Source organism: Pocillopora verrucosa, chromosome 3, assembly GCF_036669915.1.
Source record: "Pocillopora verrucosa isolate sample1 chromosome 3, ASM3666991v2, whole genome shotgun sequence".
NCBI classification, from domain to species: Eukaryota; Metazoa; Cnidaria; class Anthozoa; order Scleractinia; family Pocilloporidae; genus Pocillopora; species Pocillopora verrucosa.
In genome coordinates, this window is record NC_089314.1 from 29,677,771 (window position 1) to 29,697,183 (window position 19,413).

Here is a 19,413-nt window from a genome sequence, read left to right on the forward strand (position 1 = left end):
TGTTCAGTGAATTACAGTGACGTACTCGGAGAAAAAGATCTCCGAGTACGTGGTGGCGAGACATGCATGGATGTACCTTTTGTAATCAAAACACTTGCGGCCGGCAGGGTCGTGCAAGGCAAAGAATACTTGAAACTGGTTAGAATTATGTTATCAAGAAGCTTTTAAAATAAGAAAACGGAATACGGAATAAGAAAAAAGAAACTACAGCACATGCAAAAGTTCTCTGTCTGGTCACCGCGAATTTTCTTCGGTGGCGAAGAATATTAGACTATAAATAATCTGCTTAGTCGTATGTCTTAGTATATTTAAAAGTGGCAAAGTTTTCCGTGCTATAAATTTCGTGTGGAACGGAAGCAAGGAATATAAGTTGTGAAGTCTTCTACTCATTAAGGAATATTAATTATTAACAAGAGAAAAAAGAAAAACAAGAAAAAAACCTGCTGAGTGTCTGTCTCAATCTTTATTTGGCAATTTAGCCAAGTGTTGATGCAATTACATTAAGAGAATGTACTGAAAAGGTATTTTTTTTTTTTTCAAATGTGTACTCTGAATTGTTTCTTCCACCTTAGGACTGTGATTCGTGACATCCTTGTAACCTAGAAATTTTTTGTATTCACCATCTCGATTTTTCATTTTCATTACTACGGGAAATGATTTTCCAAGGGATACCAGTCACAATTTTTCGGCTGAGGGGGAGGGGGGAGGGTTTAGATGATGTTAGGGAGAACGAACTTCAACGGGTTGGGGATCAGGGGAATTTTTGCGGAAAACCTGTAGATTAACCCTACCATACCCTACTACCCTACGTTTAAGCGTATCCTTTTACTAGTTGTCACTAAAAGAGTATAAAGAAGGGGGAGGGGGTGAGTGTAGATAATTGACTTCAAATGAGGAGTACGATTAAAATACACAGAGCTTTAGTGGGGGATCAACTAATGTTTACTGGGACTCACACAAACTCCTCTTAACCCTCCCCCCCAGCGGCCTTAGAAAACAAATAATGATCAGTGAAAAGTAATTGCCTAATGAAAAAGTTATTACTTAGAGTAACTTTCCAAATGTAAAGTAATTATTCTCGATTCATGTTTTAATTGATTCAAGTTACGTCAGGTATGGTAATGACCGTGCAGTTGAGCTGTATCGTCCCTGAGCTGTGGTTCATGTTCTTTTCCCTCGAGCCGGCTTCATGCATGGTGGTTATGGTGCGCTCGATATCAGCAGACCGTGATAAAGATGTACAGCGGATGATTGACACAAACGCATGCCTGTAATCTGACCTACGCACCGTGTAAATGAAGACATTTACGACAGAATTTAAATGAAGCAGCCACACAACTGAAGTAGTCACTATCGGTGAGATGTAGAGCTGAGTGAACGCCATAAATCCCCGAGTGATTAGAAACGGAATCCATAAAATGAGAAAGACAAAGATAACCACCAACACAGCAACTGTGGCTTTGCCTTCAAGTCCTGCAAGAAGATACAAATAATACGCCTATAAGATGTTATCCAGCATAATCTTTGTCTTCTTTGTTCTTTACTTTATGGAGGGTCTCGATGGGGTTAACCGTTAGTCGTGGAATGGGCAAAAAAATTCAAGGCCGTTAGGCGAAAAAACTGACAATTTTAACCGTTTTTCGTTTAAAAAAATGTTAAGCCACGTAAACGTTTTGCCTGGGTACGAAACGGAAAGAAATTAACTGTTAGCGGCAATATATCCAAAATTTTAACCTTTATCCTTAAAAGCCATCTCCCTCTTGAGACCCTCTTTTGACGATAAAACTGAAACACTACGCGCGCAACAAACTATCAAACTGACTTCCTTAACATTCAACAGAGTATCATCATCTTTAATCTCACAATAACAGCATCCCGACAATTCTGAAATTACAATCTATGCTGGACCAATATTTTGTTCACCTCGATCATTTTTTACTTTGTTTGTTCGTTTGTTTGCTCTCGTTAACGCTTTATATCAGTATGCATATCCTCCATACTGTTATCTATAGTACATTTCCTGGAGTGCTGATAAGGAGAATCTGTTCAACAATCAAGAGCTTCTTCAGTTGGTGGTCATTTACTTTATTCTCGTGACCTCAATGTTTGATCCAGTGGTGATATTGTAAGGAGAAATTAGAAGCTGGTCACACCGAGGGTTCGTAGGGTGAAAAAGGAAGTGGTCGTTTGGTATTTACGTTTATTTAAACGTGTGTTCCTCACTTGTACTCGTGCCTTCCCCCAATCCTAATCTCCTTTGCGTTTTAAAATCCCACAGCACGCTTCATAAAGTCAAATCTCTCGGTACATAGGTATATTTTCATGCTCTGCAGTTTTTATCAGTTCATTCAAAATGTTTTTTGCAACCGCACAATTAAGAGGGCCTTCTCTCTTTAAGACACTTTCGCATTTTTTTAATAGCACCGTACATTAACTTAGGAAATTGCACGTGGAACACGTGAAAATAACGAGATCGCATAATTTTTAGTCAAGTCTGTGCTTCTTAAGCTTACTTTCCGATAGCAACGCAGGAAAATAACAATATCGGGATTTTATCAATCGCCGTGTGGTTGCTCTTTGATGAAGGTTGAGAAGATCAGCGTGCTTTTTACTTTCGGCTTTGACTGCCATCTTATACATCCGCTTCTCTGCTTTTAAGAGTTCTCCTTAATTTATATCTTTAGTTTGAACGCTTGTTCGCCACTACAATATTGTATTCGAAAAGTCTCGGTTCTCCTTTTCCCTTTCCATTCTTTCCTTTCCTCTTACAATTTTATTTCGCTCAATTTGCTAGATAGTGTTTTTTTCTTATATTTTCCATTAAAAGCTTGCGCAGGAAATCGGAGCGCGGCTGGCCAAAAGGGATCCACTCCCGCCGACCCAACGTTGTATACCACGGTGTTGATGAGCACATACGACTTTTCTTTTGATTTTACATCGGGAGGCGCTCAAGTCAGTGGTGCAAATTGGCCACCGTTATGAGTTTCTAAAGCTGACATCTCGAGCATTACGTCCCGTTCAAACGGTCATGATGTTTGATGATAGTTGATGATCGTTTCAACTTTCTTTCGCTATCATTGACAATCCTGTTTGGATTCAAACGGTTCATGATAGTTGATGAGATCGCTTATTGTAAACAAATATGACGCGCGCCAAAGTCAGCAATTTCGGTGACATTTGAAATTTCAGTCAGGAAGTTGCGATTTGAAGATACTGAAGCCTACCAGAGGATGATGAGAATGAACCAGCAAGGCATTCTGCAAAATTTTGACGCCCATTTTTTGTCACTTTATCATCTGCCATTTCGGTTTGAGCCCGCGGTTTTGGCAAAACTGCTGACCGAAAAACTATCACTAACCATCATCCGCTCGTTCAAACGGCAAAAACTATCATCAACTATTATGTCGAATTTGAACATGAGCTACAAGAACACACGTGATAGTTAAAGTTATCATCAACTATGAGGACCTCTTGAACGGGGCTTTAGCCCTAAATTAGAGCGAAAAATTCGTAGTTCATATTCGTAGATTGTACGTAGTTCTTAGATAAAAGATTTTAGATTGTTCTTAGTTCGTAGATAAAAATTCGTGGTTAATATTCGTAGATTGGCCGGTAGTTCTCCGGCTAATCGACGGCGGCGATTGCTGACTAATTGAAGACAAAACAAAACGGAGAAATAGTGCACAAAAAGAGCCCAAAAATATGCCTCAGGATAATTATTAGAATATGAGCTCATACGATAACAATAATTAGATCAATACTTGCCTGAGAAAACGCTTTTTTTCCTTTGTGTTCGATCAATTCTAAATCTTTCAGTGTCTATCCTCTTTTTCTGCCGTATTGCTACGATTAGAACCCGCAGGCTCATGATAAGCAGTAGGAAAAATGGAAGCACAATGTTTAGTAGCAAAGCCAAAATACTGAGCCATAATGGAGTTCCCGCCCACGCGACTCCGCAGTCTAAACTTTGAGTAGAAAACTCAATATTAGCCAAAGACGAAACCAGCACAACGAAAATGACTCCTTGAGTCCAACAATACACAATCATAATGGCGATTGTTCTAGTTGTCACGCGACTTATGTATCTTAAAGGGTCGCTCACCGCAATATGTCTCTCAATCGCTAACATGACAAGTGTTATAGTTGAGCAGATGTAGAACGGATACGATAATATTCCGCCAATTTTGCAGAGAAATCCATTGTCCACAATAATGTTGAGATCCAAGACGGTAGCCAAGTGAAATGGCATCAGTATGGAAGCTGTGAGGAAGTCGCTCACCGCTAGATTTAGGATCAAATAGCTGTTCACTGCTCGCCGAAGACGTTTGAATCGGAGAATTGCGATTATGACAAGTAAATTTCCACACACTCCAAAAACAATAATTATCCCAAGCGTCGTTGCTAAAATAGATTTTTCTGTCGTTGTCCACCAGTGCATAGGTGCACGGGTTGTTTCCATGATAAAACAACACCAGTTTGGCGTCTGAAAGCTGTTCTCGTATTCAAGATGGTGAATAGAGTTCTCAGAGACTCATGGTAGTTTGACAATTGAAATCCGCTTTCACCCACTGTAACAATAAAGTAATAGGCAGGTAAACATAAGGTTATATTTTTATCTCCGATATCTTAAGAATGATATCAATTTTCCATATCGACTTTACTGCGTTGACCCTACATATCAGTGACAAATCATTGAATAATTTGAAATTCACAATCTCGCATGTTTATGCTCATGAGAAAATTTTCATCCCCTGCTATTTCATAAAAGCAGCCGGGAATAAAATGGGCCTTTATACACACTATCCTTCAAAAAATCATGATAAATGATAAAATCTCTTCATTGACTGGCCGTGACTTAATCGACTTTGAATTAACGGAACTGATTCATGTCAACCGAGGGTAGAGTTCTTTAACGAAGCTCAAAAAGGTACTAGATGCCATTGTCTTGTTGATTCATGCATTATGTGAATAATACCAATGGTCAAAACATCACGTATAATTTCGGCAGCTAGAGAAATTGTTAAAGAAAAGATTGAAGTTGTTATTATCTTAATTCGTTTACCACGGCCAAGTAGTTTACATTGTTACCGAGACTATAACCTGATTTAAAACATTGAATGATTTAGGCATTTGACTTTCGATGCTTTCTTCGACACACTTTTAGCACTTAATAGAAATGTCAGCTTGGCTGTATTCTCTAGCATTTCACTGAATTTAGTCGGCTTTAGGCGACGTTATTCATGCTACTTCCGCTAGAGAAATAAGTATATAGTTACGAAAAAGCTTCTAATTACTTCATGCCATCGAATTGAATATTCCTAAGATTTAGCAATACCTTTCGCGTGAAAAAGGAAACACCAAGAAAGATTACAAAATAAAAAACAACACTTATGCTCGTTTACCGTGAAATCCCGAAAATTTTATTAAAGCTTAATTCAGAGGCAATTGATCCTTGCTGAACGTGTAGATATTCAAGTCTGGTTCTAAGATTTAATCAAAAGAACTTTGGGCTCGTTGAAACAACGTGAATCACTTACCTACCAAAATTTAGTTCAGCGACATGTCATGATTCCCATGGGAAATCTAGTTGAATTCAACATTTATATCCATAGTTTCGGCCCAAAGATAAAGAATTGTAACTCAAAATCAATTTCGCCTAATAAACAAAGTCGAAATGATTGTTATTGATCCCTAAGGGGCACATGGCGCGTGACATGGAACATGGCTTTTCACTCTTAATCTAAAAATAAAACGCATCAAGAAAATGACGAAATAACTTCTAAAGGTGAAACTCTTGAGAATAAGCTAGAATTCCGATCTACTTTTAAGCACTACTTTTTTCTGCCTCTTTCTCTTCTTCTTAGCTAACGATTAACTCTAATTTTTACGAATTCGTGTGTGGCATGACGTAATTAACACGACGGGGAGACAATGATTCATTTTAATGACACTGCGCCTTTCGGCCTTTAATAATGTAATTCAAGTCAAATTCCTGTCTTAGCATGATGTGTGCATTGAAGTGTCGCCTAGTCTGGGGTTTTACACAGACATAGCAAATTGTTTATCTCTGACCATCACGTACGACTAAGTTGAGACTGCTATTTTGCAGCTGTTAAAGACATTTGTCTTTATTCACATAGTTTCAATTCACATCGTTTTATCAATTTCTCATTGAGTTTTGAAACTAAAACACTGGAATCTGAATAACAAAAAAAACGCGGGGAAAATATTTTTTTGGTCGTACTTTCAAAATCTTCCAATGGTAAGTAACAGCGAGGATATCAATAAGAAACTAAATCAATTCAGTAATAAATAAAAGGAGTGGAATTACCTAACAGTAAGCGAGATAAAGGAAGACGAAAGTAAAGACGAAGGAGGGAAAATTCCCTGAGATTGACACATTCACCTTTGAAGAGCTTCCAGAATACTCCCTTTGGATATAAAAATAGCAAGAATAGAAATAACAGCTTTTTGTTCTATATTTATCTCCACTTCCTTCATAATAAAGAAAGGAATATTGCAGACATGCCTGGCTCGAGGGATGTTGCTTCACCATTTCACAAGTTGACGTTTTCATGTGGCGCCATAGATATCAAAATGTAAAGTTTTATTGTCTATCAAGCATTTGCCGTCAACAGATAGATGATATCTCTGAAATAAACTTTTTGGAAAGTGTTTTGGATGATGGGATTGTTGTTCTCCGTGTTGAAAATAGTGCTATTTCAAATTTGTTTTATTGCACATAACTTTTGGAAACTTGTAGTTTTGCAGTCGGGCCATACACTATTTCCTGTTTTTGAAGACATTAATGAAGGGTAATTTAAGTAAACAACAATACACCAGCAGGACCAAAAATTTAACCTGAAGTTTGCTTATTATCTACTTATTATGCCTTAACATAAATTTTGATCCGCCCCACAGAAGAGCGCATGAACAATAATGCTTAACTTTCTAAATATCCTTATAAAGTTTTTGATGCACCCTGTACTCTGATTTTTGGAAATGTTAAGTGGTCTTTACCATGACACAGAAGCACATTTCTATCATTTTTAATGCGGCGTTGTAAAGTTTCACTACAGATCAGACAAAAAAAAACAAAACAAAAACAAGCTATTCCATTTGCCCCTAATAACGACACGCCGCATCAGGGCCGGAAAAGGACAAAGAGGTTAAAGCGAAAAAAAAATATTTGAATACTATGAAGGCGGATAGTGTAACTGAAAGCGACAGACTACTCTAGAATAAGGGAGATAACCTGACTGTGTTTAATTTATTCCGGCCCTATTCTTGTCAATCATCTAGCCGCTTCCTGTGTACTTTACAACAGTTTTTGGCTCAATGGAGGCTTTTCCCTTTGTTATATCAAATATAGTTTTTTACAGACCAGTTGTTCTTACAAGTAACGGACAAAAAAAGCAGTTTTTAATTTCACGTTGCGGAACTGACAACAAAAAAATTTAAGAAATCGCAATCCATTCCTACTGTCCTTTTTTCCAACATTTGGTACGTAGTCATACACTGCATGAAAAGTGGTGAAACAGAGAATTAACTCTGAAGTGTAAATTAAAGTGCTACTTAAACCCATGAATAACCCACAGGGCGTTAGCCCTAATAAAGGGAAACAGGGAACCACACGAGGCAAAGAAAATATCTTTTGACCTCGGTGGGAATCGAACCCACGACCTCCGGATTAGATCTACCGTTACTCTTCCGACTGAGCTACGAGGTCGCACAGAGAAAGTCGGGGACGATTTAGGATGGTGAATCATTCACTGCATGAAAAGGCTTTTCATTTCATACTCGCGCATCCTTGAGACCTTAAGAGAACCAAGATATTTTAAAACAGATAATTTTGTTTAAATATCCGATGGAGAACAAAGCCTTAGAATAATCGCTCGATGGCTCAGACGTATACCAAAAGATATAAACAACTTATTTTTCTTTTCTATTAATTTAAAAATATTCTACTATCATTGGACATCGTGCTAAGAAAACTGAAGATTGAAATAAAAAATATATTGTTTACGCATTTTCAATTCGCCCTTGGGGTCATTTTATCTTCTCTGTCTTTCGAATCCCAATTTCGATCTGCTGAGCCGCAATCGTTTTTCACATTTAAGTTAAATATGAAAAACGTTATGTGTCTCATGGTGACATTTTCTTTCTTGCATTAAAACTGCAAGACCATGGTCACATTTATTTGTTGTAAAATTTGTAGATAATTTAGCTTTGATCCGATAAGATTACACCGAAAAAATAGTAACGGAAAGTTTTAATTGAAATATCTATCATATGGCCATGGAGAAAGAAAGAAAAAGTTTCATGACTAAAGATTCTTGCAGTTTCTAAAATTCGACCGTCTCTCAGTCCCTTACTAACCCACAGAAGTTTAAAACGGACCTTTAAAATCAAGAAATCTGAGTCGCTTTCCTTTTGGTTGATTTCAGGACTTCCCAAATTGTCTTTTGTTAAATCAAAATGCATATAATTCCGTAATTGGGCGGTTCAAATACTCCCAGCTTGAAGCCTAAACAAGAGGAAATGTATCTGGTTCTCTAGAAGATTGATGTTTTGTCTTTCCTTAGATCATTTAATTCGAGAGCAAGTCATAATTTTGCAGACAACCAGCAGCCACAGTTCAAATTGTTCGCAACATTCTGGTTTGTGAAAAATGAAATTTGTTGAACATACAGTATCTTACCTTGCTCGAATTCGTTTCAAATATTTTCGCTTGCGTTTCAGTAGCAAAAAGTGAATGTTGTTGACGGATTTCCGGCCGACTAGCCTGGCGTTGTCTCACTTGAAAACAATCGATCGTGATAGTTGCAAAGATTCAATTGCAATACCACCAACAAACTTTTATATTTGAATAAGATTGTGTCTGATGCTTTTCGAATAGAACTATCAAATCTGGTGCCTATATTCTCTCAACGGGGTGTATTTTGTAAATTTTTATAATTTCTATATGTATGTCTGTCTGACAAACCCATTCAATCACTTGCAAGACTTGTATACTTAAGCTCACAATTAAAAGAATGAGAACGTCTTTATGAAAACATCGGTTTGAATAGTAAAATCTCAATTGACAGCTTAAATCAAAGGGTTTCGTAATTTCTCTCCGGCGTTTTAGGCGATGAAAGTTCATAATGAATCTAGAATATCCTGATGTCCTTCCCTTGACGATGTAGTCAATAAATTTCCTGTCGTCTCAGTTTTTAGAAGTGGAAGCTGTGAGACTTTTACTGGCAAAAAAGCATCTGTAACCAATCAATGCAAATAAACAGCACAACAGTCAACAAACCAACACTGTGTCGCTGACCTAACATGTATTTATGAGTGTGCATATCATTCGTTCTTAAATTTTTATAATTGAGTCTTTGACTGAAATGAAAAGCAAAACTACTTTGAAATAATATTACTTCAATCGTGGATGTATCACTTTAATGATAAAATATATTACTGCATTATTTTTATCTGGATGCTGCCTTCAATAGAACCCATTATGTAACCATGTTATTGAAAATCAACAACTACTCCTATCTTATTTAGAAAAAATATCTCCCACTCTGTCTCTACCGTTTACAAGTTATTTCTGAAATCATGCATTAAAGCTAAACAGGCTAGTCGAAACCTCGGACAAGAAAGAAAAAATCTTGTTTTACATCATACTTAAGCCTTCGCGATAAACTTATCTGACATTAAACGAGGACGTTTATTTGACCTCGGCACCAATATGTACTTAGCTTAGGCAGGAGAATAGTATCACGGTATGATAGATGCAACAGATTCGAATCCTAAGCCAGGATTTTTTAAATTATTTGTTGTTTTAGGCGAGATTTTTCACACAATTTGTAAACTGTGAATATTTATAATCTACCTCAATTTTTTCCATGTCAGTGACATGTACTTATATTGATCAGGAGTTTCATGTTTGGAAAGAAAAAAAACAATTAAATCAGATACACTTACCAACACGGTACTCAGTTCAATAAGTATCATGAACATCACTCAATGTGACCATTAACATCAATTCTAAAACAATTGAAGTGTTTCAGTGTTGCTTTAGAGACACATGAAAGGCTGAAATAAAATCGCAATGGCCTGTAGCCTGCACAGCATCTAATACTTTACAGATGTTATCAGTTCTTTGTCTTATTTGCTGTCTGTGGGGTAAAGCTCTGTACCTCAAATGAAATCAAAACAAGTTTGACATTGAACGTTTTGATCCGGAGCCCCAAATGACTTTCCCGCCCACACTCCATCAAGGAAAGAACTGCCTGGAGGATATCCTCCTTTCAAAAGGAGAACTGATCACCAAAAAACAAAATTGAAAGTTATCCAAGTGTTCAAGAAATATCAACAATGTTTCTCAGTCAATAGAAAATGTCGGAAGCAGCTTGAAGTATTTGAACAGGTCCAAATAGCGATGTTCATATCACTACATGTGCTCTTTGTATGAAATCTTCAAATCCATAACCGTTTCCTCTGCCCAAAATTGCTCTTCATTCAGGGATTAATAAGGGAGAAATCAAAATTACCATAATGAGCTTTACGGTGTTATTGATTGCAGTTATTATGAAAGTCGCTAGCCAGGTACCGTGATTTCCTTTCGTGAGCGTACTAATTAACTTCCACCAAAACAAAAAGCTAAATCTTCTTTTTCTTTGGTTCTGTTTTGTTTTCTTAAAGTAATTTTTTTCTTTCTTTCTAAATCTCTTTCCTTTTCTCCATTTTTCTTTAATTTCCACGCCTGGAACCCTAAAAAATTAAAATAGGTTTGCCAACAAAAATCGCCCAAAGGCACTTCGGTACATTTGATCTTTCAATGAGCGGAAGCATCGTCAATTTCGCGCTGCATCGATGTTAGGACTCTATTAGTGAGTGCACACATAACTTTCTAACCAACACAAAGCTTGTAGTCCTTTTCATGCCTTGTTTCCTAATATCTGGAATAAGGAAATCTTTTGCAATTGAATAAATTTCAGTACATGAGAAAATTTACAACTTGACAGCCGTTCACTGAGGGAATCAAATTATATAAATTTCCGACCAAAACATCCAGAGCTCAATTTCTTACCGGAGTCAAATGTAATCGACTGCCGTAATAAGATTCAAATTGGGCAAACTGGCCCCTCCCATATGTTTCCTTCTCAACTAAATTTTAAAGTTGATTGGCTTGTATTAAACGACACCTGTCTTTCAAATACATGTATTAGGAATTGACTGGCTTCTTTGCGGATAAATCCATTCAAATCTCGTTGCCAGTCACTTTTTCGCTTATTTTATCGCTGTTTTAATTTTGTCTTGCTGTTAATATCATCAGGCTCCGCTTCTTACTTTAACTAGGCTCGGCGGTGACGTAATCCACGCTTCAAACTAGTCAGCCGTCAAAAAGGTAAATGACACAGTCTGTCTTTTTGTATCAAGAATCCCGTAAGGAAGGACAGGCTACAGAATTCACTCTTAAAAACTTGCCTCTCAGTCTCAAATTGATTATTTTTAAAGCAGAACATTAGAGTTTTTAAAAATTATTAACTTTATGAGGGATGTACATTTAAAATTAGTTTCGTAACTCCTGGATGCGTTTATGAGAATTGAATTAGCAAGTGAAGCCACTCGGGCGTAAGTCAACGATTATCTCTAGAAATCACTCTTTATGTCGGTTTATTAAATATTTTAAAATGTGTCCAAACCAGGATTCTTGATACAAGAAGACAGATTGTGTCATTTACCTTTTTGACGGCTAACTAGTTTAAAGCGTTGATTATGTCACCGCCAAGCCCAGTTAAAGTTAGAAGCGGGGCCTGATGATATTAACAGCAAGACGAAATGAAAACAGCGATAAAGTAAGCGACAAAGTACTAGAATGGTCGAATAAGAGCATTCGGGAAATCTAATCGATAAGATGGCGAATCGAGAAGTGATCGCTTACCGTTTTCTCTGTAGCGTTCGATGTGACTCTTGGAAGTCTGTTTAAGTGACAGAATTAACCTTTTCACCCTTAGTAGTTTGTTCTAATGCAGCTCGATAAAATACCTAGCATACTTCAAAAGTAGTTACTTTTTAAAGAATATTTTCTGCTGTGAAAGAAGCCATATAAAAAGTTTTTTATAACCTTAGTAACGATTCAGCTGGGTACATCTCTGCCAATGAATCAGCCTTCATAAGTGTCACTTCTGTAAGTCACACCTCACACTAGTTTTAATAACTCCACTCGATTAAGACTTCCTCTGTGACACATATCACCATAGCAATGTCATGAATGCTATTATCGATTTTTCAAATCCCTTGTTCTATCAAATTGTTTGAAGTTGTTCAAGACAAAGGGTGCGATGATGATAAACCTTCGTTAAAATAATTATTTCATTGATCCATCCATGATGAAAGTTTGTCGAAACATCAAAACAATTTATAGACTTAACACGGAACTGGTTTTAGAAAAGTTGGTTGCTTATTTTTTGATATAATATAAACAAAGTCATACCGGAATAAACTAAAATCACTCAATTTTGAAATGCAAAGAAAATTATATTTTTTACACCGGCATAAAAGCGTAATCGGGTCTTTTCAAAATCTTAAAGTCTATTTGGCCTGATATTGTTTCGCTCGAGAAACTGTCTTTTTAATTTGAATAAAAATGGAAAACAACATAAGAGACATGTGTAAGACTGGATGCATACCCAACACGTCAATCAAATAACATATTCAATACCAGCAATTTTAGAATGTAATTTCGCATGTGATTACATTTCCAGGAGCTTGAAATTTAGTTCACTTACTACGCTACTTTAAGTAGAGTAGTTGAGTAGCGCTCTTTCCTGAGATATTCGTATTCATTTCTTTGTTATTATTTTTAAGGAATTTTTTTTCCTGCTAACAAATCTGAAATTTTGGTCACCAAGTTGCCTTCTGTTGAGCCATTAACAGTGGGGTTGGTTCTACCTATTACCAAGTGATTTATTTTGTTTTAGAATTTTAAACTCTGAAAAGCTTAATAATCCAGTCCCTAAAAATTATTTTCAACACCTTGATACCATAACACTTTTTATTGCAATCACCGAATTACATTAACTCATTTGCACAACAGAATAATCAATATTTATATAATAGAGGTGTGATGAGACGACCTCGTTATAGATTTCGAATAGTTGCCCTTCTACATTACATTTTGACTTAAGTTCATCCGTGCAGATTTTTTTGTATAATTACTCGCGACGATAAACCAAAAAAAATTTTCAAACGTACTTTCTGTCTTCCGTTTCTTCCCAAAGTGTCTAGAATTGAAAAAAATCTATGGCAAAACAAACTATGAAAGTGAAGAATTTTAAGAGCAAACATTTGGGCGCGGGTGAAATCCTTTCATTTTCCTCGAATGAATTTTCTTACTGTTCCAGTTTTTTTATTTATTTAATGAAAACAATGAAAGAATCAGTTACTTACCATTGCCGAACTGCCGGTAACTTACGAAATGTTTAGACTAAGCAGACGACAATAAACGAGAAACCAAGCCAGTAGATTGTTAAAATAGGCAACTGTTTACGTGCCAAATGTTTCTTATACGTTTCTTTAATATTTAAAAATTAATGACTTTACTTGGTAACATTTAAAGCCGAAATTAATTTGAATAACTCTATTTATGAATAGAATGAGTTTTTACTGCTAAACATCATACAGCCTGTTTTTCTATCACCTTACGGGTAATTCATCACTGACAATAATCGAGGAAATTTCATCCGAAAAAAATCTACATTTACAATTGAGAACTTACATTTGTAAAGAATTCGTCAGTCTCTTCGTGTTTGCCTTTTTCTACAGTTATCACATATTGCTGAAATAACATTGCTACATACTGATATCAATCTGAAAAAAAGGAAAACGTTAGAGTTTCTTTTATCAGTTAAGGGGAAATAGCATGCGCGAGAGCATTTCTGACTATATTTTCTCATTTTTCTAAAAGGACAAGTGCAGCAGTTTATCTCAAGACGTTGACAGGCAAAATATTACCTGCTGATGGACATCAAAACTTTTTTTTGGCAACAAAGCTTTTAAAAAAATATCAATACTTACCATTTGTAGGCTTAGAAGGATTAATTATCTTCTAATTTGGAATATCAAGCCTTAAAAAGAAAATGCTATAATCGTTATTTTTGCCGAGGTTTCTACATAAACATTTTTGCTAACATTAGAAACTATACAGTAAAAGGCTCCTCGCCGTTTTTGCTTCCAGTCTGGAGAAGTAGAGAGAGATCTAAGATCAAGCGCAATATTGAAAAAAAGCGTTTGTTTATTTAGCTGTTTCTACATATGACGCTTTTTTGGAGCCTGGATTCCTGTGTTTCCCTCTCTTACGTGTGTCTACGAATCCTTCTGGTGTCGTATTTAACTCCTATAACGACTTCCGCTCGCGTTATGCGGGAAAGAATGTCTCCTGACGGACAAAAGACAGTCAGGACCATATTGTAACCTGGATGGTCAGGACACATGATCATCAGTAGCTCATGGGTTTAAACTTTTTATCGCACAACCTTAATCAAGCTACTGATCTTCACAGAGGTATAACAGCGATGAAATCTTAAAATGGAGGTTATTATGATTCAGTTTTGCGAAAACAGGTTAAGTTTAAGGGCATGGAACGTCATGAAGAAAAACTAATTGTCCAATATGATTCAAGCATTGTTTATCACGGCAGTAGTATTATGCTTTTAACATGGTTTGGCACACAAACATTTCAAGCCTATTATTTTGAAAACTAATCTGTTATCAAAGTTGATCAGGGAACTTTGATAATTAAAAGCTATCAAGCTGTTACGAGACAAAATTTCGCTTAGGCTAATAGAGCGCAAGAAAACCATGATTTTATTTCAAAATTTTAGTTATTTTAACAATCACTTGAAACAGGAACTTGGAAAAGTACAGGTGCCAGAGACCGGAACTCTTAGGCCACAAGAAGCTACGAGAAAACGCAAACCAATCATTCTCAAATGGAACAATTTTGTGTGAAAAAAGGAAGACTAGCAGTCCAAAAGGAGTTGTGCAGTTCTGCACCTGAGCCAATCTTTAGAGCATTATACCAAATTGATGAGCCGCCTTGAGAACACTTGCATTTTTTCAACCAGGAATCAAAAAGACGAGGGGTCCAGTACTTCTCAGACATGGAATCCATCTTAACCTATTAAGCAAAATGTCATTATTTCCCGCAGGTATTTCGAATATGAACATCATGAATACACCCAAATAATTTTTCAAATCCTCGAGGACGTTTTCAAAATCACGTGCTGAGAGCTACGCAAATTTATCGGAGGAGAAGTGACTGTCTACAAATGAAAAGCGTTTATAAGGTTACAGGAAAGACTTGAACACTAACATGGCTGCCATCATATCGTTTTGGTAAACAATAAAGCTGCTGTGTCGTCGTCAGAAAGCGATCTAGAGATGGCAAATTTAAAATCTACTTAAGGGTGCTTCTCATTTCTAAATTCAACACGAAATCATGGTACTATTTTTATCCTTTGTTTACATTATTACGACCCTCCTGATATGAATTGGCTTTTCGTGTGAGGCTGAGAAATGAAAATGTTTGAGCTCGGTGCTCATTCATGCATCGGCATTTTTACCTTCTGCAACAGTTGTCGATGAAAATATTTTAAATGTCCAGATAACCTTGCTATTGGATAGCGTTGAACATTAGATTTCGTGTAAGATGTTGGCCTTCACCTAGAGAATGACAGTTCAGTATTTTGGTCGTGCCCACTTTTTCCATACTCAAAACTCGTGAAGCTGAAGTGACAGATATTTTTCTTTCATATCTCCAAATGAAGTAGTTACCAAATTGTAACAATACAGTTAAAGCGTCAATTAGGTCGTGTGAATCTTACGCTGTTTACACGTCATGCGTGCGAATCTTTAGGGTCAGAGTTATTGGGTGAATGTATTTTCATATGTTTTTCCCTTGTTTTGTTTTGTTTTTGTTTGAAGTTTGTGAAATTGTCCTAATTAAAATTTTCCCAGCTTAAAAGTCATTAAAATGAACAGGAGAAACTTCAGACCGAAATGTAGCATGAATGATTGAGTGTGGAGAAGATTGACAGGATAGCTGAAAAACACTCAGCCCGAATACAAAATGTGACGTAGATCCTCGTACATAAGATCTTTTAAAAATAGGATAACATGGGAAATAATTTTCATTGACCTGACTTAACATATCTGTTTTCTGCAAATTTTACATTCATCGAGTTTTAATTTATAAAACTCTACGACCAGATACAATAGAAATCGTTGCCAGTACACTTTTCTTGATTAGTAACGGAGCCAGTTTGATTTTAGTTTTAGACTGGTGCTGAAAAGGTAAATGTCAGCAATAATCGTTTCACTTTGCAACTTTAAGATGAAGCCGGGAGATTTTATGGCACTGAATGATTATATTGCTTCGTCAAGACTTCTTAATATAACCCTTCAATAGTTTAAATTTAGCATTTCTAAACTCGCCACAGAAGAAATTAGATTAATTAAAAAGTAGCTCTCACAAAACCATTTTGGGCTTTTCGTCTGGAACCCTGCTTTGTTTTAATTTGTTCATTGAGTCTTGTTCATAAGGTTTTTCCTATTATATCAGTTATATATGTATTCAGCCATAGGAAATGCATAGGGATTTTTGCTATCAACTTTGTCACGCTGTCTCTTCTATTCCTTGACTTATGTTTTATTATACTGAATGCATGAAAATAACTCTCACTTTCTATAAATGGTGAAAATGATTCTTAAAATTATCTTGTTGAATTAAAATAACTGATTTTACCAATGCCCTTAGTTTTTTTTTTTTTTAGATTTTGGTACTCAAGCACATTTCGTTATTGCCTAGTCATTTCAATTTCGCTAGTATTTTTGTGTAGTATTAAAAACAGAATGAAATTATCAATAGTGAGTTTGAAAAATTCGTGGAAACTGTGGTTTGTTTTCTAATTGCTCAGCATGTTGTCTCCATAGTAAGTGTAGAAGCGTGAAGCTATTTCAGATCATCCAATCAAACAACAATAAATTCGTGGCTGATAACTCAGGCTCAACAGAGCGGAACGAGATTTTACACTTTTTACGACTATTTTGTTCTCTGAAAGCAATTCAATTTGAGTCCGTGAATTATGAGAAAGTAAAAAATGCTTCTTTTTTCTGAAAGATAATTGGATTTAGCAACTGAGTTTATAATGTAAATTTGCCACGGTAGAGTTTCTAAAGCTGATGTTTCGGGCGTAAGCCCATCGTCAGAGCCAGTGTTCTTTAATCATTATTTTAACGATACCGAACTATACTTTTAACCGAAAGTGCTTCTAGTGAAGTCGATCTCTCCTGCATTATCATGACGCAAGCTAATAAAAACATTCTGAATGTGGTAATATTGTTAGTTAAGCGAAGCTGTATTGATCGTTGTGGTTCCTTCGTTATTGTGTCTGTGGCTTTTACAATTATCGATATATAGAACCTTTAGTGCCCTCGTATACTTTTGAATAATGAGAGAATTTGAGCCATATTTGCCCGCAGGACGCTAACAAGACTTGGAACACCAGGATATAGTGAAAAATAGAGCAGAGACCTTTTTTAAAGGTTCGAGTCTTCTCTAAGGCAGTTTCTTGAAAAAGACTTTGGGACCTCCTACACACAGAGAATTGTGATTATTTTTTTAGTTTTCAAGTTCGTCGACTCTGTGCTTTTCCACTGTACTATTCCGATACGCCATCAAACAAATAACGCAAAGAATTATTTGCCATCTTCAGAACTTAAATCCATTGGATGAAGTTTAGGATGTCAGAAAATTTCAGTAACAATTGCTGCAATGTATCTACCGTGGAAGATTTTTCCTTGGTCCCTTCAACCTGGCCTTTGGGAGTGGTAGTTTTAACAAGCATTCTCATGATTGTAGTGAACGTTGTAACTCTGGTTGGTAACTCTTTTGTTATCGTGGCAATGGCGAACATCAATTCACTGAAAAGTATGGCGAACAATCAAGCCGTCATTTCGTTAGCGGTCGCTGATCTTTTGGTGGGTTTACTAGTTATGCCCTGTGCAATCGACGGTTTGTTATCAGGAAAATGGCGATGTGGAGCATTATGGGGAAAACTAAACGCGTTTGGTAACTTTTCTTTCTGTATTTCTTCTATTATGCACCTAACATTACTGTCGTTCGACCGATATATTGCAGTTACTCGTCCCTTAGCTTACCGTTCGATATTTACCAAAACAAGAGCTCAATATGGTTGTCTTTTATTGTGGATATATTCAACTCTATGGGCCCTACCGCCACTTTTCGGTGTAAGTTCTTACGAATGTTTTATTCCTTACATCGGAAAATGTCTTGAGAAAGATTGGCTCCAGAGCAAAGTTGCGGTCGTTTTCACCGTTGCAGTCGTTTGTGGAACATACGGGGCTGCCGTTTTAGTCATGTGCTTTGTTTACCTGAAGATTTTTTTGACAATTTTCAAACAGTCGAAGAAAATTTCCGTGACAATGGAACAGGTGCGAAGTAACTTTGATTTAACAACAAGAACACGGGCCTCAACTAGGAAGGGAGCCTTAACAGTGCTTATTGTTATTGGAATCTATATGGTTTGTTGGTCACCTTTTTGTGTTCTTCTGTTTGTGCAAATGGCCCGTGGAAAATCCACAGGAGGACCAACAGCAGATCTAATAACAATGTTTATCGGCTTTGCAAACAGCGCTTGTAATCCAATCATATATAGCATTCGATATAGAGCGTTTCGCCAAACTGTAAAGCGTATATTTTTAAGGAATTATAACTGTTTACAGTATTTCTTCAGCGGACCTGAGCCAATGAATAACAGCACGCAGGCAATAACGACCAATAAGATTTAAATCACTGTTCAGTGTAAATATTTTTATAGGAATTAGTCAGTCACTTGGTATTGAGAGTCAGCTGTACGCTTCCTTTTCAGTAGTATCTTTGATTACTCTTAAGATTATTGTTGCGGATCTGAAGAATTCACTGACTGAGTTAGGGACACGCAATCAATCGCAAGTCTACTTTCAGCCAAGGTCGATCAAAAAAATGATTTTAAGATGGAGTTTCGTGATTTTCTCGATGACATGTTACGGCATGTCGTGGATGGAAATCCAGTAAAAAGTAAGCAACCCATCAATAAGACCACCGAAAACTACGGATTAACACAATCATTACACAGGAAAAAGACTGGAATTTAAACAATAATTTAAAATGAATTATCAGTCAGAGCCCAAATAAGTTTTTTGTATTGATGTAATCAAAGTCTAGAAAGGGGTGGCTGTACATGGGTCGACATGAACGCGTTTACAGGCGTCGGAGAGAGACTGCAGATGAATTATCAAGAGGAGTAAATTCATTTTGTCATATACAATGGGTAATGAGTTACTTGGAATCGATTTTTCTCG

At 36.4% G+C, this 19,413-nt stretch overlaps 2 protein-coding genes and 1 non-coding gene across 6 annotated transcripts; 1 reads left to right on the forward strand and 2 right to left on the reverse strand.

Moving 5' to 3' along the window:
• Positions 1–500: 500 nt before the first annotated feature.
• LOC131786659 (trace amine-associated receptor 1) lies at positions 501–9,988 on the reverse strand. Of its 4 annotated transcripts, none has more exons than XM_066164546.1 (3): positions 9,970–9,988; positions 3,766–4,568; positions 501–1,473 (listed from the first exon to the last, which is right to left on the reverse strand). In XM_066164546.1, the coding sequence occupies exons 2-3, from the start codon at positions 4,457–4,459 to the stop codon at positions 1,100–1,102; spliced, it is 1,068 nt and encodes a 355-aa protein (XP_066020643.1). In that variant the 5' UTR covers positions 4,460–4,568; positions 9,970–9,988; the 3' UTR covers positions 501–1,099. The 4 variants fall into 4 exon arrangements, with proteins under 4 accessions (XP_066020643.1, XP_058959713.1, XP_058959714.1 ...); XM_059103730.2 differs by lacking the exon at positions 9,970–9,988 and adding an exon at positions 5,542–5,848; XM_059103731.2 differs by lacking the exon at positions 9,970–9,988 and adding an exon at positions 5,538–5,848.
• Trnar-ucu (transfer RNA arginine (anticodon UCU)) lies at positions 7,656–7,729 on the reverse strand. The gene has a single exon. It is a non-coding gene; the product is annotated as a tRNA-Arg (tRNA).
• Positions 9,989–17,550: 7,562 nt separating the features above from the next.
• Positions 17,551–19,362, forward strand: LOC131786685 (trace amine-associated receptor 5-like). Its single transcript, XM_059103761.2, has one exon. It carries the CDS (start codon positions 17,782–17,784, stop codon positions 18,859–18,861), a length of 1,080 nt encoding a protein of 359 aa, XP_058959744.2. The 5' UTR covers positions 17,551–17,781; the 3' UTR covers positions 18,862–19,362.
• The last annotated feature ends 51 nt before the right edge of the window (positions 19,363–19,413 follow it).